We start from the raw sequence: 27,934 nt of genomic DNA on the forward strand, positions 1-27,934 counted from the left end.
CTAACATGGGGTGTGTGCTCTGGGCCAGTGCACCTACTTGTGCTGGGGGAAAAAAGTCTGAACCCTTTTTTTTATTTTTCTTAATGGCAAATGACTATCAGTGAGGCTTCACCCCATATGCAATGTCAGCCACCCTAGCAGATCATCTGCTATGATTTTTGCTGATGCGTATTTGTGACAGTGTCACAGGCCTTGTATCTTATTTATATTTATGTTTGCTTTAGCACATAGTACTTACATTCCCTTCAAGAACACTACGTTGTACTGTAGTGCAATGACTTGATTTTGTTGAGCTGCAGAGACCGTGGTCACAAAAATATTTATGTCCTGTGCCCATCAGTGTGTTAAGGAATGAAGCTAAATAAACTCTGCAAAGCTGATAAACCCACTCTGATTATTTTTGCCCCATTCTTTTCAGTTGTGTAACAAGTTGACAAGTTTGGATTTCGAACTGCCTGTGCTGCAAGATGAGGGATCTCTTCTAGCCAAGACTTCCACTAACGTTCCTGGCATTTGGACCGGTCTTTTATACAAGGGTACTTCTTCAAAATGATAATGTTCAACCTTTTAAATTTGTAGCATGTACCTGGGAGATAGTGAGCCTTCTCTCCCTGTGAACTGGAAGACAGAAGCCTGGATAGGCAAAGAGTAAATGTGTCAGTCCAGGAGTGGTGGAGTAAAGACCACTCCTGGTTTCTGCAGCTCATGGTAGGTCTTCTGGTGTCTAATAAGATGCGTGTGCTCATCAAAACTTGGAGGGGGTGTATATGTGCACACATGCAGGTCACCTGTTCCTTGTGTGGCTTTTTTGAATAAAGAGATGCCACATGGTGGCCTCTCCCGTTCTGGGAAAATGCATCAGCGACCATTCCTCCTCTCCTGTCTCTTCTTAAAAAAACAAATGAGAACTTAACATCTTCGCAAATGTTACCACACTATCAAATCTGCTTAAAGTTGGCCAAGGGGCTCAAATGTTCAAGGTAAAGCAGCGAAGGAAGGAAGGGGAGAGGAACCACACAACAGCCATATCTGTCCTCCCGTGCACACGTGCTTTGCAAATGAGCAAAGGCCTTATGAACAAGAGTGTGACTATGCCAGGAGGGCTTTTAAGCCCTGTGGTCAAGGCAGTCACCTAAGGAAAGGGAATGGGGTGGTTGCCCCACCCCAGGGGTGGTTGCTCTGTGTACTGCAAGCCCAGGCTGCCTACCAGGCAAGCTGGTCTCAAGCAGATCTCCCACACTGGCCCCAGTTCCTGTCTCCCATTGCGCCTTGCATCACCCCTTCTGTGGGAAACCTCAAGCAGAAAGTGGCAAATGGCTCAGAGACTCGTGGGGTGGAAGGGGGAGAAGAGGCACTGCTGTGCATGAGATACATCTGTCATAGCCAGGTCACTTCGAATTCAATGCTCACCTTGTGTTTCTGGGGAGGGTGTCGAGGCCTTAAGCATATTGTGTGCTCAGTGGAGTCTTATCCTGGGTAGATTTGAGTTTAATATTAAGAAGGAATATTTACAATGAGGTGGTGAGACACTGGAACAGGTTGCCCAGAGAGGTTGTGGATGCCCCCTCCCCAGTAGTGTTCAGGACCAGGCTGGATGGGGCTTTGAGCAGCATGGCCCCATGAGCAGGGAGGTTGGAACTAGACAATCTTTAAGGTCCCTTCTAACCCAAACCATTCTGTGATTCACCAGTGCACCTAACTGAACACTAAGTAAATAATTTTAACATGCTTCAGCCTGTTATCATTTCTACTGCTCTCCAAATAGTGCTTTATTTGACTTTGCACAGTGACAAGCAAAGAAGGAGTTTACTAATTTGTTCCAATGCACTGTTAGCTTGTACTTAATCATTGTAGACCACTAGTGTAACTTTCACACTAAATTGTGTTTTTGTACTTTCATCTTAAGACAGGGAAGCCTCTCTCTGGTTTTTGGGGTGTTTTTTGTCCTGCACTTTTTTCAGTCCTCACGCTGAAGTTCTGATTTCTAGCCAATGAAACACACATATGCTAAGATGAAGGAATAACTAGCCAACTGAATCCCTTTTTTACATATCTTCCCTATAAGGGTTAAATAAATATGGTCAATAATTATGGTCAACAAATGCTCACCTTGAGGTCAATAAGTTTCACACTGAAGGGAATTGGATTGATAGTGTTATCATCTCAGTATGTTCAGAAGTGTTGTTGGATCAGGAACAGGGTGGTCAGTACATTAAAGGGTCGTATTGCTGAAGAGTCCAGCTGATGAATTCAAAGCTCTTCCCTATGGATGCCTACTAAAATGAATTGAAACAGGGACTGCAGTTCTTCACACTAATATTGAAATTTGTGCCCTACATTTGTATTTTGCTTTCTTCAGTGACTCTGGTGATTTTTTATTGATTTCATTTTTTTTTCTTTTAACAAAATTAGAAACATTTATTTTGATACTGAGAATTACTCTAAATTTGCTGAACCATATTCTCTTCTTAGGTGAAATAAAGACTTGCTCACAAAGAATTAAATGGAATAAATAAGAAAGCACGATCTAATGTGAGTAGCCATCAGAAGGAAATACTGGCTCACCTAACATACTATTAACCTCTAGAAATCGTTGCCATAGGATGGAGTCAAACCCAGAAGCATGGCAAAATTCAAAGCACAGATTGAACACTATTTTAGAAAGATTCCGAAAGGACTTTAGAAAACAAAGAATTAATTATCAGAGGTAACTAGAAGGTAACAAGGGAAGAGACAGATTCTCTGCCATCCACAGTCCTTCCAACCCTTTTCAGCAATATCCATGCCAGATGCAATAAAAACCAGAACACCACTGGACAGACTAGGCAAAGAACTGGGAATGGTACAGGTATATTTGTCTTGCCCTGTAAAAATAAAAATCAAGAAATACTTCCAGAATTTCTCTTTCAAGGTCTTCATACCTTCCTGGTGCTTTCACAATTCAACTAAAAAAAAAGAAAAGTTTTATTGACATGAGGAAACCTGTAAACTCTGCAGCCATAATTTACAGCTTCCCCACAGCTTTCAGTGTTAAGGTCTCAATTTCATATTAGAATTGTAGTGCAAATGGAAAACTGACACATACCTTAAAATGACATTTAAATATGAGAAACAAATAATACTATTATTAATAAGTATTATTTTCTACGTTTACTTGGAAAAATGAAGAGCCTTTTATTAGAGTTTAAAAACCAAAATAACAATGCTAGCTGTCCTTAAGACACACTTCCTGTGAAGTCAGGCACCTTAGAGATCCCAAGCACTCAACTTTTAAAATCTCTTAGAAGACAGAATTTTTATTTTTATTGTAATATTGCCTGGACTTCACAATTTAGCACCTTCATTTAATAGTACCTACTTTAGTATTCTCATTTCCTCTGTTGTGCAAACATGCATGGCAGTATTTTGAAAATGTCTATCTCTAGAGGACCACTGAGGAAGCCTCACAGACAGAGAAAAACACAGAAGGAACAATTGCAAAGATTTATTTAGCGCATTCTGTGCTTGGCACTTAGAAACAGAGTTCCGTGCATAGGGCAAATCTTTATACACTTTTTTCTTCATACATATTTTACATACCATTTTTATTGCCCTCTTTTATATTCATAATATTGAATTCCCCACTAGGCATATAAATACATTTATCTACAACACCTCACACAAATCTCAATAATATTTGTATTCTGTTACTTGGTATTTGCATTTCAACACAACTTCTTAAATGCATAGCTTGCACCAAGCTACAATTGTTTTCTTATTTTTAAAGGATTTGAAGAAAAAAAAAAAAAGAAGAGAAAGAAAGAAACAAAAACAAAAACAAAAACACCAGAAAGGAAAGATGTCAAAAGGCAATGATCTATTTGGTTAAACAGAGATCATGTGGCAGGCAGGAGGTTTGCAACTACTCGACCTTACTGTTACTGAAATGCTAATGGTTTTCTATGGCAACTCTTGCATGCAAGGTGAGGGTGGTTGGCTGCACTTCTGTAGGGCAGAGCTCTCTCTTTTCTCTGCTCTTTCCTGTGAGCTCAGTCTACACAGTTTCCTCCCATTAAGTTGAGTGCTATGGGACACACATTCCCCACAAAGGCTGTCATCCTTTCAGTTTGGATGCATCACTTCAGGTCACATCAACAGGAGCTGAGCCCCCTCTCCCCCATGCATCTTTGAGAATATCAGTCCCTGCTTGTATCTGAGGCTCACTTGTAGGTTAAAATTTTTCTCTCTCTTCTCTCTCATCTCCGTCTGCAGGCTGGATGCTGGTAAGCTTTACCCTCACAAAGAAAGCACTTGTCAGGCAGAGCCAAGGTGAAAATGCAAAAACATCTTTGGGAGGAGAGACTCTAGCCCAGCAGCCTCACACCTCTGCTAAAGTGGGAGAAGGAGCCATGGGCCACTGTTGGCTTCAGAAAAGGGCAGAGACACGCCAGCAGGGAGAAACAGTCTGAGAATGGAAAGGTCTTTAAAGATATGGGCAGTGTAGCTTCAGAGTGTGAAGCCTTTGGAGACCGCCTTTCTTCAACACCTGAAGAAGACAGCAAAGGGTCACAGCTCCCTTCATGCCAAGAGCTCACACAAGCTGAGAGTTAATGGTATTTTCAACTGCTTCTCTCCATCTGCTCATTAAAATCATGCCCTTCTCTCTGCAATGTCCAGAAAGAGCAGATGCTCTATGACAGGTCTGGTGGCCCTGGGGTACAACAAGCTGCAATGGCTGTCAGTCGAGGCTTTCCACAAGGTTCTGGGTGCACACCTAGATGGCTTGTGTTCTTATTTAACATTGAAATACTAGTTCCGCTATATGTTTGAAGGCAAAAAAGGTAGTGGGATGGGTCTACCCCTGGAAACGGCAAAGGTCCTGCTGCTTTCGATGCCAAGGAGAGGTGCAGCTTGTTAGACCATGTGCACAGACATTTGTGAAGAGGAGCCCTGAACTGCACCGTACTGTCTGTTGTCACAGGCGTTGGCCGTCTGCTGGTTGCCGGAGGGAGGGCTGATCATGTGCATCCCATGATCCATCCCTGTGGAAAGGTATTGCCTCTCTCCAAAAGCCCCGCTGGATGGGGAAGAGCAGAGTAAAGTGCTTTGGGAGGTGGTGAGTTTCTCTGGGCTCGCCGCCAGCCTGGGGGAAGCAGGGAAATTGTATCCATAGATGTTGTAGGGATTGTGCAGGGAGAAGGCGTTGTAGGAGCTCTGCTGCATGTGGCCGCCACCAAACATGTGTGAGGAGGAGGAGGTGGAGGCAGGGTTGCCTGCTTGCATGACATACTGGAACTGGGAGCTGGGGAAGGAGCCCAGCTGGCTGCTGTATGCCTCCATCTTGCTGTTACTGGGCAGGGAGGAAGGAGTCGGCATTCCTGAGATCAAGGATGGAGTCCTCTGAGGCATGAAAGTTTCAGAGGGCTGCGAGGCAGAAGCGGTGCCACTCTGTAGCCGGTTGTAGCCACCATCACTCAGCCCTGGGTAGCTCTGCAAGGCAGCCATGTTGCTTCTGGCACACGGGGGATAATCTGACAGGTTGAGGTTGCAAAGCTGACTCTCCCGGCAGCCAACGTTGAAAGTGTTGGGGGCCAGATGAAAGGCTGGAGGGGAGCAGGATGGAGAGAGAAGGTGAGAGGAAGCAGAGGGAGATGGGGTCCCTGTGCTGGAGGTGGTCGGGGAGGTGCCTGTGCTGCCTCCTGTAAAACAAAACACATGGGAGGATGTTGAGTGCCTGGGACCACATCTGCAAAATGAGACAGTCTCGTTAAAAAACAGCTTAGTTTAATAAAGAAACAAGGGTGGTAAAATGGCCGCTGGAAAACTCAGCCTTTCTTGGCAAGTGCCCTCACTTTATTAATAGCATCCCTTGGTCCTTCCTGCGGCTTTTTTGTTATGATTTTGTTTTTCAATGGAGATTTTTCTTCCCTTTTAAAATAGGAGAGGGAATCAAGCGTGTCACAGAGCAATGGAAGGCAGTGGGAAAAGCTATAAGGAAGCACCACTTCATCAGTCAAGAGAACTGCCATTTCCAGGCATGTTTATCTAGTCCTTTTTTTAAAAAAAAAAAAAAAGTTTCATCTCCCTCTCTCAGAAAGACGACCAGTCAGTGGGTTGCATGGCTCCACTACAAACGTGCTTAAGCATCCATTCAAGGGGCTTGTGGCAGAAAGTGTCTGAAAGCATACTGGACTTCTGCACTGCTGAGCATTTTTTTCAGACTCATATTGGAGCAGTATTGACTTAAGCCAGGAGTCACACTAAATGAATGGACACAGCTTCAGTATAGCTTGAGCTGAGCACAAAGGGGATATGTCAGATTTTTCAGTCATGTGCTTTAACTTGAAAAGGGATTCCATATGTTGTATCACTGGTGCTAACCAAATATTGACATACATGCTTGTCAGCAGTATCAATGTATTATACATTATTAATACTATGAATTATTTTGCACAGCAGGGATGCTCACATGTTCTGACCTGGGAAAAAAATACTGCATGATACTACCAAAAACAGTAACAGTGAATGATAGGAGGAAGCTCATGGCACAATTTTTAGCTTGACAAGAGGTTATTTATATGCAAGATTCTGAGTCAGAGGAAGATTCCTTGAAGGTTAATGAGGAAAATCAAGTCTTTCCGTACAGGAATGCAGTCTTCCAGTGTGAAACCTTTCTTTCTTTCTTTTTTCCCTTTTTTTCTTTACATGAGATTCCATTTCTGCATTAGTGCAACTAACACTGAAGACTCTCATAAAAGAAGTAAAGAAGTGCTGGAGAAGTGGTTTGTCAAAGTGGTAAGTAGAACCAGAGGAACTAGGAAGACCACTGGTGATGTGGCATTTCAGACAGCCCTGAAGATGACAGGTGAGAGTCAAAGGGACTGGAAAAGAGGGTGCTAGAGCAGGGAATTGAAATTTAACCAAGGCAGAGATTGGACATTGAGGATGAAAAGTAAGGGTTAGCTTTCTCTTGTGTCACCTTGTGGGAAAAAAAAAACAGCAGGAATTTGAGACCAATCTGTTGCAAAATGCATGAGGAACTGAATGCAGTGCTGCCTGATAACAGGAGAATAGGTGATGCTAATGGTTAAGAGATGCACTAGAAAGACAGGCTCTGTGTCATTATATGATGGTGAGAATGTGAGATCATATTTCTCTATGGTAAAGACTTGGCTTTGTTGGTGAAAGTCCAGAGAGGGACACAAAAATCATCAGAAGAATGGAGCATCTCTCCTACAAAGAAAGGCCAAAAAGAGGTGGGATTGCTTAGCCTGGAAAAGAGAAGGTTCCAGGGACACCTAAGAGGCCGTGAAAGAAAAATGAAACAGAATGAGGTGTTAGAGTGAAAAGATAATTCTGAGACATTGATAATATTTTATTTGATTTTTAATTAAAAATAAAAATAATAAAGATCCAGAAAAAAAGCAGAAAACCAGATCTGAGTAAGAACTGCCTGGGATGACTGCAGCTGACCCATCAAGAAAATGCCTGGTTCCGTGTTGCTATGTCAGAGCAGTCATTCCCACTACTGACCATGGGGATGAATGCTTATTGCTAAGCCATGTCCTTTAGATGTTCTTTAGATGTTCTTTAGACATTCATTCAGAGGCATAAAAGATAGGTATTGAGTCAAAACTCATTAGAATTAGATATTCATTGTCTAATTCTTATTAGAATTAGAATATTAAAACTCATTAGAATGCATGAGAAAAATTGAAGTTTTTAATGGCATCATGGCTTTCTATATCCCCTTTGTGTCAACACTGAAATATCAAACTTGCTAGTGCTTTTTTGCTTCAGGATTGATTTTTGTGTGAAATTCTAATAAATTTGTATTTTAAAAGGTACATTCCTCTGGTTCATTTAAAGTCCAACAGACAATCTCTGGCTGATTTGTTTTGGTAAGTTAAGTTGGTAGATCCTGAACCCTTTCTCCCTGTCTCTTTGTTGCAGGTTGTCAATACTGCATCCAGACAGGCAGAAGCAAATGTCTGCCTCTACACAAATAGTCCCATTTCAAAGTCTATTTTAGCTGAAATTGCTGATAACTGTGAGTTTAAACTGAAATACCCAACTACAGACACACATTTTCCTGTTAGTCCTGCACTACAGAGGATAAACTTCAGCAGAGAGGGCAGTCAAACAGCTGAGTTCATATATCATCACTTAGCTGTCAAAGATCAAAATACAGAGGTCACATAATCACAAAACAAATACAGCACAAAGTGAGATGTATTTAACCCACAGTAATTCCACACCTGATTCTTTACACCACATATTTCATGAGCAAACTTCAGACCATGACTTACTTGCTGACAGTGTCTGGAGAGTAAGTAAAAATACATATGTATATTTGTATGAGCATTTAATGACCTGTTTGAAATAAAATATGTAAAATAAATTATTAACTACAATGTCTTTATTTCAGTCCTCCTTTACTCCATACTTAACCATTTAAAACTATGCAGGAGAGGAGCACACACATTGGTTACCTCAAACAACAGGCTTTAAGTATCTGCTAAGAGGTTACAATTAAGTTGTAGCCATAACTGAGGCTTTGTCTCCAAAGAGAGTAAGTAGGGATCTCTGATTAGCAATTACTAGCAGTTCTTAGTGGTTCCAAAACTGAAACACTGAGCTGCATATTTTAGCTTACCCAAAAGAGGGATTAAGTGATTCTGCTCTGAATTACCTCTGTTCGCAAGCTAACAGGAAAACAGTGAGGTGACAACACAGTAATTAGGAAACCAAGTAAAAAAAATCTTATTCTTCATAGCTTTAAATGATGATGAGGTGAGAGATCTATCAACAGGAGCAAATGCCAGACCTTTAGAGCATCTTTCAAGAATGCTTTGCTGTAAATGCCAACCACAAGTACAGGACACAGCTCAATTCTGCTATGAGCATATGCAACAGAGCATAACAGAGAAGCCTGAAGTTCCTGATCATTTGCAGATTAATCTTTACATCTTGAAGTGAAATGGGAAACAAGAAAAAGCAACATCCATCTCAGCTCACCCTCTCCAGTCAGACAGCTCTACTCTGAACAATAATTTCTAATCCATCTTTGCTGGCAGCACTAAATATGGGCCAAACGCAACCTGGACTTTTGTGCAGTTATAACTTGGAGCATAGTTGTAACAAAGTCAGCCAAATACCCAGAGAGATGGCAGCAAGCCCAGCAAGTGTATCCACACCAAACTGCAGTCTCTAGATACACAGATGTGTAACTCCTTTTAATGGAAGGCATGGATACAAACCAATCTAGTTAAACAGACACACAGGGCTATGTTTAGGTCTGATATAAGTCAAGTAGAACCACATTTAAGGAAGAACAATATGAATGCCTCAGTAATTCTCCTCTTTTCTTTTTCTCTGCTCATTGCTGCCCTGGGAATAACTGCCAGCACCAAGAGCATTTACAATGAATGTCACAGCATCTCTCATCTCCACACTTATCATGATTCAAGATTGATTAATTAATGATCGTCTGGTCTTCTGACAGTTATTTCTGGCTCTCCATATATCAGTTCCAGGTATGTGCAGATAGAAAGTCACATTCACATAAAATGCAAACTTCAGACTCCCTTCCTTTGTATCTGAATAGTGCCCCACATGGCAGATGAAAGTGTCCATCCTTCTGTCCCAGGCTCTGCCAAGCCGTAGTGCCATCCTGAAAAGTGCCTGCACTCTGTCTGGGCATAAAAGTGATAACCAAATTGACCTTATCAAAAGGGCAGGAGCATTTCCAAAGAGGGGGAGTGGAGACTAATCTAGTGAAAGAAAGGTTAAAAACTACAAACTGGACCAAAAAAACACTGGTAAAGCAAAGAGATGGGGAAAAAAAAAAAAAAAAAAAAAAAAAAAGAGGGAGAGAGAGAGAAAAAAGAATGAAATCATGGTGGAGGTGGTAGTGGGATGGCATTTTTTCTCTTGTGAACAACATATAGAAATGTTGGCTGTGTACCAATATCAAATACCTGCCCAGAAGGATTAGGGAGGAAACTGCAGCTTCTCATCTGGTTAAAAATAAGAAGTGCCATTAAAGTTCCATCTCAAGTAGCTTATGGTCTGTTTTTCTTTTCCAGTCACCTACTTTCTTCTAAGACTTGTTAATGGTGTTGTCTCTCTATAGGTTCCAAATAGACCCTTGCTTTTGCTCTACCTAGACTGAGCTTGTGTTAAGCACAATTTCAGGTTAAACTGCAAGCCAAATATACCCAGTCCATGGGTATGATGTGCCTTTAGATGAGGGGCTGGAGCATTCTTGAAGTATTTGGCAGGCCAGGGTGTCTGAAAGGCAAAATGAACCTCTTCCACACAGGGCAGGTCACGTAGAGAACTTCTAACACTGCAGTGTAAATGGAAAACACATCTGCCAGCAGCCAGTGTTAGCCCAGGGAACTTTCTGGCAAGAGGGAGCCAGGAGAGAGAGCAGGAGTGCCAATGGAGCCTGAAGCAATTGTGTATGGAAAAATTTCTGGGATCTCTCTTGAATGACACCACACTCGTCAGTTGAACCTACCTCCTTTATCTGAAAGGTAGACATAAATCACACTTTGGACTCAACCACAGCATACTTTACTTCCTAATGTTTCCAGGCTTGGTTGATACCATCACCTGTAGTGCCTCTGTACAAACCTCTCCGTCCTTGAAGGCCTTGTTTAGGGTATAGGATGAGAGCAAGCACAAGCTGAAACTGCAGCAGCACAAGATATATGAACATGAAGGCCCTGCCCCATGCAGTGGTAAAGTCTCATCAGACAGCTACAGGCAAGAGTTGTAGACTAGTTTGGACAACTTGATCACTGCCTTTATCTGACCACATTGGCAGCCCACAGCTCCTAGTGTGGTTGAGTTTAAACAGTGGTAACACCACGTCATCAAAAACAAATGTGGATGAGGGTCCTCAGAGATGATGCCTTGACTTTCTAACAAGGATGGGAACCACAAGGTGATTTGTCTTAAGATTTTATGTTTTGATGTGTCAGTCAGTAAGCACAAAGTTATTATCCTTGGAATGCAAACACCTAAGCAGCTCAGCCCACTTCCACCTACAATCCAGTTTAGTTTATCATGGCCACAGCTGTGGCTCAGAACCTGTACTCAGCCCAGCAGAACAGTATCTGGCCCACAGCATCAGCCCAGCCACTTTCTCCCACCTTCAGATATGAGCAGGACTAGCTTGAAGGCAGAGGCTTGGGAGTAGACAGCCTTGCTGATTGGTGTCTTGTAGGAGCCACAGCCCCTTTTCTGATACATACCCAACACATTTGCATCGTTGGACAGGCATCTGTCTGAGTGCCTGAGGCTGCAGGAAAGAGGGGCTGTGGCCACTAGTCACTCCTCTGGCTAGCAGCTCTCCTCCTGGCACTTTGCTTGAACTAATAAGCCCTCCTGAGAGGCAGTTTATATTCACTTGGGCACGAAGCCATGCTAATGCAGCCCTCCAGTTTTCCAAATGGAGCTGGCCAGGAGCTGGCATGTGTCTGGCCAGCGTGGAGCACAGACAGAGGAGCCTGACCATGCAGATGTAATCTAAGTCGTTCCTGAAAGGACTGATTTTCGCAAAGGCTCTGCAGACATGTACACATTTGCAAGGGGATTTTCTAAAGCATGGGAGAGACCAATCCTTCCCAGTGTTTTGCTATGTCCTATCCTTGAACAAAACAGTAAATAAAAGTGATGACATGCATGCAGAAAAAAGAATTTGAATAAAAATAAAATTCCTTTACCTTTCTGTGTACTTGCACATGCATGCACCCTAAGGATGGCTTATGAAGCTTACTCCCTGTCTCTTCCATGCTACTGTACCTTTGGTTGCAGAACAAAAATTAAGTACTTGACCAAAGGAAGAAATCTGAGCTGGTTATGAGGAAGGATTTGTGCAGATTTCCAGGTGATCCTACTGATAGAAGATGAAGTTAGAGGGAGCTACTTCAATCATTTGATCTCCTGTCTTTTAAGAGCCTGGCCTAGAACAAACCTGGATTCAGCTTCCTGCTCTAGTCTTGCTTGATGCCTACTTGTTTCTCCAGGTATCTAAATACCTGGTGTCACTCCTCTCTCAGATATCATGACAACTGCTAGTATAGCTGACAGTTCAAGGTCTCTCTTTGCATTCCTAGTTTTTCAAAAATCCAGCCTTCAGAAGGACTGAAAGATTCTTCTTCATGTCCTCCTTGTGCCAACACTACCCTTCTGAGTTCCTTCTTCACCATCTTGGAAAACTAAACAGCTTTGATGCCTCCTCTTTGTCTTCTCACCAAGCAAGGGCAGAGACACCTGGTTTGTGACATACCAGACTCTACCCCCATTCTTTCCAGATTCTAGGAATGAAAACTTGCCTTTCTCATAGGAATGAGACCCATTTCTGCTTTCATGGAGGGTAGCTGCCTGTTTTCTCTCTAGAGCCCCTGGATAATTATCAAACTATGAATCCACTTTAAAATCTTTAAAAGGCCCAAATGAGACCTGAAGTCTTCCTCATGCCAAGTTTCTGGGTTCACAGGGGAAACATGAAGACTGCTCTGTAGTGCTTTGAGATATAACTCACAGAGCCCAAAAAGGACCGTTATGGTAATAGATTTAAGGGGGGAAGATTGTACTGTATGGTACAATAAAAGGAAATAAAAGGAAATTTAAGGTTAGTAGAATATAGGGAAGAATATTTTCTATAAGTTTACCTCAAATTATGAGAATCACTGGAATTAATGGTACATCTAGAACAACTCAGAATAACAATTCCCTTTAGCTCTTGCATATTTCTGCAAAAAACTGAACAGTCTGAAAGTTAGAGGTAAAACTTGCCTCAGTCATCCTCCAAGATAAAATATTTTCAAGATTTAATAGTTAAAAAACAACCTTTTTTTCTAACATGGAGAAAAGGTATAAGTCACTACAAATTATTTCCATTCTCATCTATATCCAGATCACCACAAGTGCTTTCCCTAAAGTGAGACAACATGCCCTAGCCAGTTCCCCTAGATTGTCTTTAATACAAGGGTTTCTCCTGCTCATATAAACACATAAAATTCTTGGGCCAACTCCACACTGTCTCAGGAGAAGGCCCATTGGACATGACTTTCTGCCCTGTAGGCAGCTGTAATGCAGGGTACAAAACACTTCTGTGAGATGCACATCAGCTCCTACAGAAATGTCTCATTTCTCTTCTTCAAGTACAGACAGATAAAATCAACTCAGGTCTGGAAGGTGATGAGGTCCTTACTATATTGGAGAAATTTGCTCATCATTGATAATTATAGATTGTACTAAGGTACTAATTCACAACCATCAGCTGGTCACAGAGATTCACGAAGGGATCTTGTAATGAAAACTAGTCCAGGAGATTATGATAAGTGATAAAAAGATGTAGAAAAGCTGTCCCTGTGGCACAAATCCTTCAGAAAGTAACAAGAGAAACCACTGCAACTTTGCAACTGAAAATGTGGTGATTTCTTTGGAGGTGACAAAAGCAAACTGAACTGCAAACCCATTCTGCTATTCCTGATGGAGACTGCTTTGAGCCAACACAGGACCTGGAAGCTCCAGCATATTAAGTGATAGAAAAATACAACAAACAAACATGAAACTCCAGAGGTACTGTGGTTCAAAATTTCTGAAGTGAGGAAAAATGTCTCGCCAAAGCTCAAAGCACACACCACTAATGACAAAATAATGTTCTGCTCTGAGGAACTTTTGCAAATCTTCAAAGTATAATCGTTGCCTTCGATTCTTTCATATGAAACCTGATCACCATCCATGAGATAACATATATGGGCTTTGGTAATTAGACTTTAGAGTAAACACCCCCTTGGAGTAACAGAATGCTTCAGGCTCCTTTCAGTTCATAAGAGAGGGGCACAGACTTTGACTTTCAGACCTTCGTGTCACATCTGGAAGGGTATTTTAGCTTTTCACTATGAAAGATGAGACCTTGAAGCACCAGAAGCACTCCTTCCCTAAAGAAAACCTGTGCAGCTCAAGCAAGAAGAAGCTGGAACAGCTTGTTCTCTGTTGCTTCGTTTAGATGAGGCAATCTACTAGCCATTTGAGGTATGCAGCAGAAAGCAGCTCTTGATCCCAATAACCCTGGCAACAACTGCTCTGTTTCCAATCTCCTCTTCAAGGTCAGACAAATCAAGAACATAATTGAGACCAAACCCAGATATCTGACCTCTGCCAATAGCCTAGACTGTTCACAATTGATTTTGAAAGGGAAGCAGCATCCAGATTCTCCTGGTGGCATGGCTGAGAGGACTGAAGGCTGCTGTCTGAAGGCAAGTGGCCAAGCAGATGTATTCATAGGTTGTTCAGTTTCCTTTTACATCAGCAGGTCTGCTTTTTTGGAGATGCTATTTTGGGGATCTGGGATCTCAAATAAAGCCAAAAGGATCTTAACAGTTATTTTCTTCTTTCTGCCTCAAGGCGCCTCTGATGTCTTCAGATGAAGTTCTGCAGGGCTTCATCTTCTCTCCACTTGACTCTAATATGAATCTATGCATTCAATCAGGGCACCAATCAGAGCACCACACACTTGACATGGAGGCAAGTGTACCAAAGAAGAAATTACTAACAAGAAGTACAGACAAACTTCAGCAAGACAGAGGTGATGCCTGCCCAAAAAGGGTAATATTTACCTACAAGAAAGCTGGAAAACCAGCAACATTTCAACTCAGGGTATGTGTTCCCCATCTGCTGATATATCAAGCAACCTTAAGGTCTGTCTGGACTCACTGCTACTACAAGAAAACATTGTTCCTTTCCAGCAGTAAATGAGCAAACTGAATCTCTTCCACACAGAGGAGAGGGAGCCTTTTGGGCATAGTATTGCTGGCACAAGACTGCAGTGTTATACTTTTCCCTCCTCAGCAGACACCATACTCAATTGCCAGTTTGCACATGCTTGCTGCTTTAGAGATAGAAGCATTTTTGCTGCTACCAGAGACACTTGCTGATAGCAGAGACAACAGGACATCTTACCAGAAAGAAACTCCTCTTTGCCTCCCAAACTGTTTTAGACAAACATTGAGCTTTTGATACCAATATCAACAAGCATCAATGAAGACTCTATGGAGTGGTCTCTCTACATCGGGTACCCAGAGCAACATCAATGCATATACTTAAGCTGATGGAAAATGGGTTGAATCTACTGAAAGCAACTGATAGAGTCCCCAGCAAAGGCCCTTATTAAAGCAAAGAAACCCAATTTGAAAGAAAAACTGCCTTGTGAACTCACCAGTCAAAACTGCTTGATTCTTGCAGATTTGGTGTGCATGTATCAAAAAAATTAAAAAATGGTTAAGTAAAAATGTATGTGTTGCAAACCTGCCAAAATACCACATCATGTGGCTCTCATACTGGTCCTTGATATTCTGCTTAGGAGTCAATTCTTTTTACCAGTTGCCATGGTACCTTTGATTTTACTACTTGCATAAGTCATCAGCGTTTATAGGAAGGATCAGATACCAATCAGTGTTCCAACACTGTCACAGTGCCTTTCTACTCTCTATGTTCTGGTAAAACTTATGGCCACTGACAGCAACCTGCTCGTCTCAGTGTCCTGTGGGAGACTGCATCACACAGGAGTCAGCAATAGCTCTTTTTAGTCTTAGAAAATAACACAATCCAGAGTTACTGGAACTTCCATTTTCTTAACACTACCACCCTACCTTTTTTTTTTTTTTTTTAATGTTCCCTGTTAAAATCGAGAAACTAAGCTACATATTTTAAATAATGAGAATCTGGAAGAGGTTCAATCTAAGTTTCAAAAATATACTCCAATTAAAAACTTTAATAGATTCTTGGCTTTCCCCACATCTCACTGCCATGTGCATCAAATAATTCCAAGCCCCCCTTTTTCTCTAATAATCGGTAGATTGCAAAGCTGGTGACATCATTCTCCTAAAGGTCAGCCTCTCCTGGACTGATGCTTTCTGAATATTTTTTAAAGAGTTTTTGTTCAATAGGACTTTTCTTTTTTTCCAACTGGCTGCAGATCTGCCATGATTTTGTGGTGCTTGCCCTTTTAAAGCTGAAATGATTTTTGTATTCTGTGCTCTAAAAACCAGGCTTTATATTCAGGTCAGAGATTTTACTGACAGAAATGACATTTTCTTCTCCTTGGGAGGGCAATCCGGTGACCACTAAGGTCACAGACCTGTAGGGACTTACTGATGAACTTTACTCCACCAGCAGCATGTGCAAATAAAGCTGATGGACTACTAGAGTCAGCCACACCAGACCGGCTGTGATATCAGGCACTCCAGTTTGTGTAGCAGCTGAAACCTATCATTATGTAGATTAGAAAGTTATTTAATCCCTGTATGAAACAGCTGCATCCAGTGTGCTGAGTATCAATTTGGTATGTCACTGTGGCCCTTGGTCATTGTACAGCTTGGGCCAAACAAATAAGCAAAGCACTGGGATACATGCTGAATGGGAGAAATGTGTAAAAAATTATAATACCTTTAGATAAGTGTATCATGTGGATGCATCTGGAATACTCTGCACAGGCTTGTTTTTAAACAAATTATTAAGGACCTGGAAAACTTTCCACTTGAAGAGAAAATAAATGACTGGCACTGTTCAGTGGGAGAAACACAGAAGAAGGACATAAAAACCTGCAAAAAAATAATTATATTAAGAAGGTAGATGAGGGGGAACTCCTGTTCTCCTTATCCCGGAACATCCCACAAAAAAAGAATTTTCACTCAGAGCAGTGAAATCAAAGCCACCATAATGAAGCATATTCCACACAGTTGTGTCACAAAAGCATGGAATTTACAGTCAGAAGAACCTATTGACAATGAATGATACAAAGCTATCATGCAAGATGATATGGACTGTAAAGATTCAGTACCTCATCTTTTTTAATATCCTGCAAACTGAGCTTCCATTCTTAGGTATCTTCTCCAAAAAAATCAATCTACTTTTTTTTTCCTTGAATCTTCTTCAGTCTATTTCTAGCCTTTAAAAATACATATAGTAGCAAACTATATTGTAGGCTCAGTTTACAGCTACGAAATTGTCTCTGCACTATTTACCACTTTTTTTTTTTTTTTTTTTTCTAATCCAGAGACTGCATGTCCTTTTTTATCACACTATAACATACACTGTCCCTTGTACGTGCATTGGCTTATCCACTGGCACCTCCAAGTTCTTGTCAGTACCAACAGTTTCCATCACACCTGGTGAATATTATGTCCTATGTTTTGTTCCTGGACATATGATATTGCATCTGGCTGAACTAAAAGCCACAATTTGTTTGGATGCATACAGGTTACCAAGCAATCTCTACTGCCCTTCATACCTTTGCCCCCATCATTACTGACCACTTTGCAGTCTGAATGAGATCTGTGCCTCCTAGCAGCTGCAGTGTTTCTTTTAGACCTGGACACATTATTACTGGAACCAGTCTCTGCAAAGCAACATTGGGACTGTCCCTACTGAATGGTGTTTTCACATATATCACATCAGCTTTGAGAGCAGTCAGCTACTCCTTTCCTAATACATGCAAAATACTAACTTTTACAAGCTGACATGCAGCAATTAGTTAAATGCTCTACAGAGATACATCACACCTATGGAGTTATTTCTATCACTCAAATCTGTAACTTAGCCAATTAATTCAGTTGGATTTGTTTGACAAATCTGTTTTGGAAAAGGCAGTTAACACTTCTATTTCTTTAAAAAATTAGCAAGTGACAAAAGAAGAGCTAAGAATCCATACCAACCCATAGCAGACAAAAATCCATCTGGAAAGCACCTAAGGCACCATATTCACACTGCTGAAGTCTCAAGATTCTGCTCCAGAAAGCATAATTTTTTCTACCACAATAAGGGGGACTCACTTCTAGAAAACGAAAGCTGAATTCCACAGTTCCTACAGGAGATCTGTTCCAGCACTTCAGTAGTCTTCTATAACTGCTTTTTTCCTATTTACCACAGACAGCATCTTCAGTACTATTATGTACTCTTTCTCCCCTTACCAGGCTGAACACCCACAACTTGGTCCTCATCAATTATATTTCTTCCTAGGCATGTTGCGCCTTCTGTAGCTCTCACCTTGTCTCTCTGCAGTTTGCAGTCCTCTTAAGCTCATCTAGTCCCAAAAGGCTCTGGCAGCCCCAGTGATGTTTCCTGACTAACAATTAAAGGGATAAAATGGAGGCTTGCCATTCCTAAAATGTTTATTCAGAAATGCCATATACTCACCCAGCTTTGGAGATAATGGCATGATCAAAAATTAAAATGTCTGTTTATTAAAATAATACCCTTAACATTTCCAATACATGAAGATCCAGGGTATCAGATGATACCACACAGTTCAGAGCACTGAAGCTTCAGTTGGGAGAGAGGAGTAGAGTCCCAGGAGAGCTACATTAAAACATTCTCTAAGGCTCAGAGCATCTGAGATACAATAGGTTATGCTGAAGCCAGCTCTTGAACAGCAGTGATTTACTCACCTGTCACACAGTTCATGTGTTTGAAAGAAAGGAAAGAGAGATATAGGCACTTTATGTTCTGGTTGTCTTAGGTTTGGAGGGAAGAATCACGTATAGTTTTAAGCCACCTCAGCACTTCTTGCTCTTTCTGCCAGCAATTCCCAGATCTCCAGACCAGTGTATTTGTGCTGGCCCCTGGGGTCTTTCCCAGCAGCCATAAAGAAATAGCTTATGTTTGCACTTTGGCTTTGTACCTATCTCTGAGACCCGGGTCAGCTTGTTGCAACAACTACTGCAGAAGTGAGCATTATGGTGGAGGGAGTATTTCTGATTTACTATCTTGAGGCTGTTTTGAACGGCTAAATGTAGAGCTCAAGAACACTGTTTTGTAGTGAGCTCTAAGTTTTGAGACTGACCTGTGGATACAACTTTAGTAAAGGGCCATTCTAAACCTAGTGGTCTGTGGTGTGATGGTGGTGGTCTGCACAGAGCTGGCCGGTCACAAGGTAATGGCTTGCTTCCTGGTTTTTCAGCTGCCAAACTATATTAAAACAAGCTAAAAATACATTAAATATTTTCCTTTGCTAATATTACCTTACCATGTAAGCAATAGCTGGACTTGCCACTAGGATGTTATGTGATAACCAATGGGAGGGGAGGGGAGGAGTGTGAGCCAGAACAGGGGGTCAGACAGAGGAGGGAGGCTGGTTCAGCAACCCTGAGAGGGAGGAGGGGCTGTAATGTTTCTATTTAGGTGGCTGATGAAAACACTTCTGAATCCCTGTTTTAACTCATCTCTGACTGCACACCTCACTGCAAGCATTCCTTGACACAAACCCCTGAATTTGTGCAAAACTTCTCCTGCACTGCGATGGGCAGCCCCAGCAGCCACTGCTGCTGCCTTCCCTCTAGAGCAGACCACACCACCCCCAGATGCATTTGAGGTCCAAAGAGAATTTTTGGGGTGATTTCAAGCTCAAATATGAGAGGCTGGGGAATCTGCCACACAGGGCATGCTTTCAGTTTTGATTGTTTAATTTCACAGGTGTAACATTCGAAAATGGCTTTGGGTGATTTCTTTTCTTTCATTTATATTGGAATAAAAGAAGTACCAGGTTGTCCTGGTACCTCTCTTCCCAGTGATCACTGTGGTTTTAACTAGAAATAGCTGCAATGAAGTGAATGGGGAAGTCCTATCGGTGGGGGGAAAAAAAAAAAGTAACATAGTCTGAAACCAGAGATAAAACCCCTACTTAACAAGTGAGAGATGTAAAGGGCAGATGCTATGAGAGAACACAGCATAAAGAAGTGCAAAACACTTGTCCTACCCATTAATTCTTCCCAGCTTTGTGCTAACAAACTTCCTCAAGCAAGGCCATCAGGTTTTGTAAGTGAGCCAGCATGATCCTGGAGGGAGGCACATTTCTGGTCTCCTAAATCTTCCAGAGTACACAGGTGCCTTTCACTTGTACTGCCACACAAATGATAAATTCTAAGTGTAAATAGAGAACGTCTCTGATGTGCTGGAGTCTTTCCGTGGTTCCTCTGTGCTCTCTGCACACTTAACTCGTTGTGTACTTGGCCTGGTTCTCCCAACCTTCACTCTTTCCTGGTTCTCCTGCTAGCTCTCAGCTGCACCAGGAACACCAGGGGGATGAGGTGGTTGCACTGCACTTCATGAGGCAAGGCCTGTCCACCATTTCCATCTCCCCTTTCTGCTCAGTGTCCTTCAATAGCAATCAAGAGCTCAACAAGGTGCAGGTCCCCAGCCCCTCCAACCCAGCCACCAGGCACACAGCTGAGTGCACTGCTGCTCATAGACCCTTTTCTCCTCCTCTTTTCACGGCCTTTGTACACTCACCCTGCTGCTTCTGCATAGTAGTGAAGTCTTCAAAAGTGAGAGTGCGCACAGGGGGCCTCCAGAAGGCATAGGTCTCCATAATGGCCTCCAGCCCTGTCCTGTGAAATGAAAATAAAAGAAGAGAGGAATGTCAGTCAGTTGGAAAGGGTATTAGTGTTGGGGAAAGAGGGCTCTGACCTCCCTTGACAGGCTGCCAGCAACCACCAAAATGTCACCTTGGCATCTGTGAATTCCTCAAGCGGGGCCTTCCTGCACAGGTGCTAGCCACTGGCGTAAAATGACATTTCCACAGCCCCAAAAACAGAAGCTCCTAACAACCTTCCAGCACCCCTCTCTTTTTTTAACAAGGATCCCAATGTCTCTGTCTATTCTCCAGGGGAAACATGTTTGTCAGCTCCTCGAGGCATTCTTTATCATAGAGCAGGCTTTACATGCTTTGTGGATACAAGGTGTGATGCAAACAAGGGAGGTCTGGGATTCAGCCTTCAGAGTCAGAAGGATTTTATGAATTGCTTTTCTCTGCCTCCTCTAGTTCTGGACATTGCTTTGAAGTGCTATGGGAAGCCATCCATGGAATCTCCTTGGTTTTGGACTTCAACTAGAAATGTAGAAGAGGTATCTTATAAAAGATCAGTGGCATCTCTGATTTGGGTTCTTAACTGACCGCAAGAGTAGTGACACAAGTAACACCATAAGTGGTGACAGCACCAAAGAGAAAAAGCCAAAAATCAAGTGGGAACTTTTCCTCTTGAAGGGCAGGGGTCTCGGATTGGTTCTTATTTTCACCACAAAATGGTAGAGCTCTTCTGAAAGTGTGTAACTACACAGGCTTAGTGAGGACAGAGTTGCATTGTCAGGGAAGAAACCTCATGCTCTTTATCAGACAATCCCCTGGAGTTTCTTCCCAGGAAAGGCTCTTCCACGTGGAAGCAGCACATTACTGTGTTCCCCATTCCTTGCCTTCCTCTGCCTGTTTTCCAGCAGTAGGTTATAGCCCTCACACTGACTGAACACGACTACAGATGCTTCGTCAAATGTGAGAACATATCCCCTTTCAATGCAAAAGGCTCTAACATCCCCAGAGCCTCTCATCAGATATTGAGCTGATACTGGAGCTGCCTTTTGCTTCTGAAAATGTCTTTCTGCACGTGCCTTCACTCACTCAGTTAACTTTCCAAAGTCTCCCCGGAAGCTCGGATGCTTTAAATACATTGGAGTTGGCAAACCAAACTCTGTATTTTAAGAGAAGGTTTAGAAGAGAGGTTGTTGCATGGTGTTTATTAGCTGCTAAGCTGTTAGAAGTAGAAACAGAAGACATCTCTGCATAGCAGTCTCACACTAGTGCTGAGCACATTGCAACAAAACTATTTGGTTAATACACTTGCCTCTGCCAGCTCATGGAGCTCAGAGATAAGGCAGCACAGAATGTGAACCCATCTGCTAATCTGGGCTCTGTGTGCAAAAGCAACTTTTTGACCACTGGATCCACACCCAGGATTTCATCTACTATCTATATGAGAAAGTCAGACATGTTCAGACTCCAACTGCTTCTCAACACATGCATCCAGGTGCTTTTTTGTAGCACCACAAATAATCCCCAGCCCAAAAACTGAGGGAGTGCTTTCTGCTGCCATAATATACCCAGCAGGCACAAAATGCCCTGAGCAAATCATGATGCAACAAGACCTACTGTTGAGAGGATTTGTCTTGATTAAACCAAGTAATACATCCAGACACACAGACTGAAAGTTCCAGCTGTGCTAATCCAGCTGCTCTGTGTCTGCCACCAGGATTTGGTGGGGAATAAGGTAGACCAGCTTACTAAAACCCACGTTCTCACAGTCCAGCTCAGTCATTAAATCCCCTTGCACATAACCCCACTCTTCACCAGCACGTGACTTCTAGCTCTGCTCTCAGGACTCCCTTCCAGTAAAATCCAACCCCTAACAGGAGGTGGCTCAAGAAAACAGTAAAGGCAGATTAAAGTTATTACCCCTGCGCCTCTGCCTGGAGCCAGCATCAGCTCAGCTTGCTCACAGTTCAAAGTTTCTAGTTTTCTGTCTACCACTTCCTTTTGTAGCAATACAGTTCTTGCAAGTACCATATAAATTTGAACTTCTAAAGGAACAGGAAAGAAGAGAATAGTCAGGAGATAACAAAAATATGAAATAAAAGATCAAATCAGGAGCAACATCCTGCTTTCAGGAGCTGGACCCTACTGTGCCTTTGAGCGCACAGAGGGTAAATGGCAGCAATGAGTGTAGTAGAGCAGCTTGCAAAGCTGCTCTATTCCTGCCCTTTATGTCCATGAAAGGAGGAATGCCATGCCCCTGGAGAAGCATGTCTTACTCAGCTCCTGTCACTCTCCCCTTTTCACACAACCACTGCTGACAGCAACACTGGCTTCACCAGACTCACAGATTGCCATGTAATGGGTAGCACTGCAGACACAGGTACCTGAAGAATAGAAGTCAAACTCCACAGCTGGCTTAAAGCCACCTCTTTCACCTTTTTTTCTCTTCCTGCCCCAAGTGTCCTGTCCTTTACTGTCCCAGAGGTGTGCACATGTTAAACATGCATTATAAAACACACTTCCTGAGAATGTGTGTGACAAAGTTCAGTTATGTCCAGTTCTCTTCCACAAAAATTTAGGTCCTTGTATACCAGATCATTTTTCTCCCCTGCTTTAGGCTGTTGTGATTTTTTTTAAATCTTCGGGAAGGAAAAAAAAATGTGGGTGTTTCTGAAACAGAGCCTAAGCAGAACACATTCTTACTCAACTTCCAGATTCCACACATAAGACAAGATCCACAAGACAGCAGCCTCTTGTGTTAACCTGCTAGGCAAATACAACCTTATGTGTCAAGTATTTCAGAAAAATAACGTGCAATCACAAAAAAACACTGTTGCTTTATCCCTAGTCTTTCAATATATATTTTTTTCTTATTTTTGTAAAGAAATGGTGAGATAAGGGGTGGAAATCTAGCAGCTCTGTCACTGTCAACTCTAACAACCCTCTATCCCAGTGCAGTTTATGTCATCAATGTGGCACCAAGATATCCAGAGCCACATCACATATCTCCACCACAGGACAGGAAGGTAATGTTCTCCTTGTTAGCAGAAATATTGGAGTGCTATTGTGTGTGTTTTCCAGCCTCTTGGAGGGAAAACAAACCCCACCTGGCCAAGGAAGAGACATTTTGGGACAGAAATAAGTGCTGACAAAAAAAGAATTGTTGTCAGCATTTCCAAAATTTCAGCAGCTTCTTCTGGGGTTTGGTAATAGCTGCTGGTACCAAGTGTGCTGAACATTATCCATGTGGCATCCACTGTCTCTTCCAAAGAGCTGCACTGAAAAATTTACTTCAAACTGTCAATCAGGCCATAAACTCTCCCTTCTCACACTATCTTTATGAAGGAAGAAAAAAAAAAACAAACTATCAGAGAGGAGTCACTGCCAGCTTTATTTTAATAGGGTCAGTCCTTTAAAAGGTATCCAAAATTTGCTCTCTCTTTTTCATTCATTTTTTATTTTTAGTGCTATAAAGTTTTAATAATAGGCAATAAATGAAACAGTTCCATTGTCTGAAAAATGAAAAAAGATGTATGAGCTATCTGTGCACCTCCATAATCCATCCCATATGGCCGACCTTGCCATTCCTGCTGCACTCAGGATCCAGGTCATCATTTCATTGTTCACTGGGGAAGCCAAACTATTGGCTCCAAGCACCCTTCTGGCTCTCTTACCCTACACAAAAGCTCAAAGACTATTTCCAACACAAACAACTTTTATCCACCTCAGATGCCCACATCTGAAAGTGCTGTTGCTTGCCTTCATCTTAGTTTGTTTTATTCCCACACCCTGCTGGGTTTCCTGATGGTTGTCCCTTCTGTCTTCCTCCTAGATAAGGAGCTCCCACAAGCATCCCACTGTCAAATGAACTTTACTTGGTCTCCAAAAATAGGCTCTGTGGCATTAAACCTGCACCCTCACTGCCCAAACATTTGGCTAGCTGAGCCCCACATGACAAAAACTCTGGTTCTCAATCTCTTGAAGTTCAGGGAAGCAATCAAGTAATACCTGCCTTTTGAAGTACATTACACAGGTATCCTTTCATCTCCAGGACCAGTTCTCTTGTTTCACTTCTACAGATGCAACATGTGCTTTTACAGATAAAGGAAAGAGGGATCAAAAATCACATAGAATCTCTAAGAATCAGGAATTAAGGCTCATCCTTCTAACAGAAGCTAACTCCCTAAGCTATCAAGGCTATTGGTGACATTGCTGAACACCATTAATTAGCATGGTTTGAGCTCTCAAAGACCACAAAACAATGTCCAGCTGCTGAGCTGCTTGCATCCTTCCAGCTGAAATACCTTACTATCCTTCTCCCAGCACAAAGACTGAGGCAGTAAGTGATGAAGGGAGACCACCATGCACACAAGTAAAGGAGATGCAAGAAGGGATCCATGAAAAGGTCATTCCCCCAGATGGATAAAGGCAGCTACATAGTGATGAGATGTCCCAGAGCAACACGTTTTTAGTAGTCTCTTGTACTAGTGAAGGGAGACCACAGTCACAGGGAACCATATGGGAAGGCTGTGAGCTGATGGAAGTAGAAGAAAATTTCTGCAGCTTGCAACAACAGTGAAACAATATTGGAATAAGAACTAAGAGAAAGAAAAACATCACTCTCTATTTTATGAAAAACCTCCACCCAAAGCAGAAAGGAAATGTCCTACAAATTAAGTGGCCTATGAAGCCCTCGTCTCACACCATTTTTCCATTGTTTTGTTGGATTTTTTCTCCATCAATTACTGGCAAAGTCTAGCCATGGGTCCAATTCTGTATTCTAATGCTGCTTCGAATATGAAGACCTAGAGCAGCCTCAGATATTCTGTGGTTCCTGATGATGCCATATTTTTTTTTTCTTTAAGTCCTTAAAGAGAAAATCTCTTGGACATATACCACACTTGCCTGCTTCACAAATAGTTTCTTTTCAAATTACCCTGTTTCTGTTTCAAAGAAGGCCTACTTTTTCAGTGCAATGTTCTCCACCTACAGCCTAGTACTCTGTAGCTGAACGAAGTGGCAACGATGTGGGAGGCCACAGAGCATCATGAGCATCACAGAGCATCAACCCCCACTCAGGTTGACCATCAATCCTGAGGAGATTTTAAAGTCACAAAGGGAAAATTCCAGCACAGTTAAGAAAATGTCCCATTTGGAGGGTCCTTTCCACACATACCTTGGATCTTAATGCTTTTGCCCCCTCCCACGTGTTTATCTATGTACATGTCCTCTTTAAAGAGAGCAGCTGAGACTTAAAGTGTCCTCTGCTAGCTGACAACAGCAACACAACCTTAGCCAGACCACTGCTTGTGAGGCAGGCGCCTGACTGCTATATGTGCTTGCAAATACCTTTGCCTGTTTTTTCTTCCTAAAGCCTCAGGCTGCTCTCTTTGATGTGTAATACCTTAAAGATTTTAATTCCTCTTTACATCAGCAGAGAGCCTTACTGAGCCCTCCCCACAGCTGCAGTTGTGTAGCAATTTCCTGCTCTTTCTTAAATCAATGAGCTACAAAGATCAGTAATTCCCAACCTTTTTAGGAAACTGTCCAGATTCACTGGGCTAGGACTTTATTAATGCCTTCCATGTTAATCTAGCTCACCATGTACCTGGAAGTGCATCAATCCCTCTTCTAAGCCCAACCTCCATCACAGCTGTATCTTTGCACACAGGGAAGACCTGGTACCCGGGGCACATAGAGCTTTCCCCCCACAGGAGAGGAGAGCAGAAAAGAAGTCACATATGTCTCAAGTATCAGAAATAATGCTCACAGTGGAAATTAAATAAGGGCTGTATCATCTTTTTTTGCATATCTACCACAAGATGAGACTAGAGGAGCCGAGCTAGGAAGTCACTAGGTCAGTAGGACATCATCTTTCTGACCAGGGAGAGCCCAGGCACTGGAAAAGGTGACAGGAAACATGGGGCAGGTGCCCGGTCACTGAACGCATCCCATCCAAACCCTGGGTAAGGTAATGGTCCTGGTGAACATACACAAGAGGAACACGCAAGTGAAAACAGAATTACAGTGCCCATGGGGACTATGAACATGACTTTCACTCTGGTTTACACACTCGGAGCCTCGCTTTACAGCCCTAGGGTTCTTGTAATCAATTTAATGTTTAAAGCTTTTGTCACATTTACTTAAAGGAATTTAGATCTGAAATATTTAGATCTCCTTCAGACTCTGCTGGATTCATGAATGGCAGGAAAAGGTGAATTTTTTTATTTGGACTTTCTTACTATTTTTTGGTAACTCTGTAATGTATTTTACTAATACAGAAGATATTTTAAATTAAATTTCCGTTTTACCATTGTGGTGTTAAAATACAACATATTCTAAATAATGTTTAAGTTTTTCTACTTCATGTTTTCATTAAAAATACTGACAAAATGAAGCAACACAGTTAAAAAGAAGCAATTTGACATCACTGGAGAAAAACTGAAATAATTTGAAACTTGAACATATTTGCACCTTCATCTTGCCAACCTATCAGAAACTCTTTTTTTTTTTTCCTAATATAAGGCAAATATTTTTTCTCCAAGTTATGGAATTTCCTGTGAAAATTAAAATTTAAAAATGCCCTTCAGCCAGCTCTACATAGAATAATGAACAAGCACAGTGTCTAGGTTCCCTGTCCTATAACTTTCATTATTTTGCAGTGTAATCTTGTGACCTATGTCTGTTTTACTATCTGTAATATCCCATTTTTGTCTTTGTTCTTTCTTTAGTAAAAAAGAAACATTTATTAAGAGACTCTACAGTATCTTAAAAAGTTTTTTCAAAAAGTTATTTTACCTAATTCTTTGGATACAGCAGTGTGAACATAAATATATAAATTATTCCATAGGAAGAAGGAAAAAAACCTTAAAAACCACAAAAAAAAGCATACATACAAATGAAAACAGCCTTGAAAGTAGCAGTAACAGAAAAGGTGCTGAAGTAGCAGTGAACAGGAAATTAAACAGATGACAGCAAAAAAATAGTCACAGAAAAAGCTGTTGTCAAGCAGGAAAGCATTAAGCTGTCTTTACAGATATGTTGTCTAAGAATATCTAAAACCCTCTGTCAAGGTGTGGGACTGCCGGATCCAGGCAGTGGTAGGAGCAGCACTGTAGGAGACTTCTGAAAAAAAAGGGGGGGTTCAATGTAGCAGGCTAACCTGGAAAGTATACTCTAAGGAACCCATCATTACACCCTGGATCTGTTCAAAGTAAAGCAGGCCTTCTACTTCCCCTAAGAATGAGATCACAGCAAACTTCTTCCATAAAAACTTAATTAGGATCACAAAATGCCTTCCTTGACCTTAGACACAAACCCTGTGCACATGTCAAGGGAAGGAGAGAGCAGATAGAGAAAACACAAAAAAGCTCCTCTTACCTGTTTCTCCCAGAATCTCTGAAACCTTTAGCGAAGGGGTTTCTGTCAATTTTTAATCTGGTGATCTGCAAAGGATGAAGAAGAGAATCAGTTGATCTCTCCAATTATTTTTTTTTCTTTCAACAAGTGAAAATTACTCATGTTTAACACTCTTGCCCAAACCAACTGCACAATGATCTTTCACACTTATTTCCC

The 27,934-nt window shown here is 41.9% G+C and overlaps 1 protein-coding gene across 2 annotated transcripts in view; it reads right to left on the reverse strand.

Annotated features, from left to right (window-relative positions):
• The window catches only part of TBX15 (T-box transcription factor 15), a 111,134-nt gene that overhangs the window by 15,128 nt on the left and 68,072 nt on the right, over positions 1–27,934 (reverse strand). Inside the window, exons 6-8 of one of the 2 annotated variants that reach the window (XM_008505448.2) lie at positions 27,740–27,804; positions 20,287–20,384; positions 3,469–5,678 (exon numbers count right to left, since the gene is read on the reverse strand). In XM_008505448.2, coding sequence (XP_008503670.2) covers positions 4,894–5,678; positions 20,287–20,384; positions 27,740–27,804 — 948 coding nt within the window. In that variant the 3' untranslated portion in view covers positions 3,469–4,893. Of the gene's footprint in view, positions 1–3,468; positions 5,679–20,286; positions 20,385–27,739; positions 27,805–27,934 lie in introns of those variants that run through there. The other variant, XM_030467075.1, reaches the window with a different exon arrangement.

The sequence above is a fragment of the Calypte anna genome, chromosome 1, assembly GCF_003957555.1.
Source record: "Calypte anna isolate BGI_N300 chromosome 1, bCalAnn1_v1.p, whole genome shotgun sequence".
NCBI classification, from domain to species: Eukaryota; Metazoa; Chordata; class Aves; order Apodiformes; family Trochilidae; genus Calypte; species Calypte anna.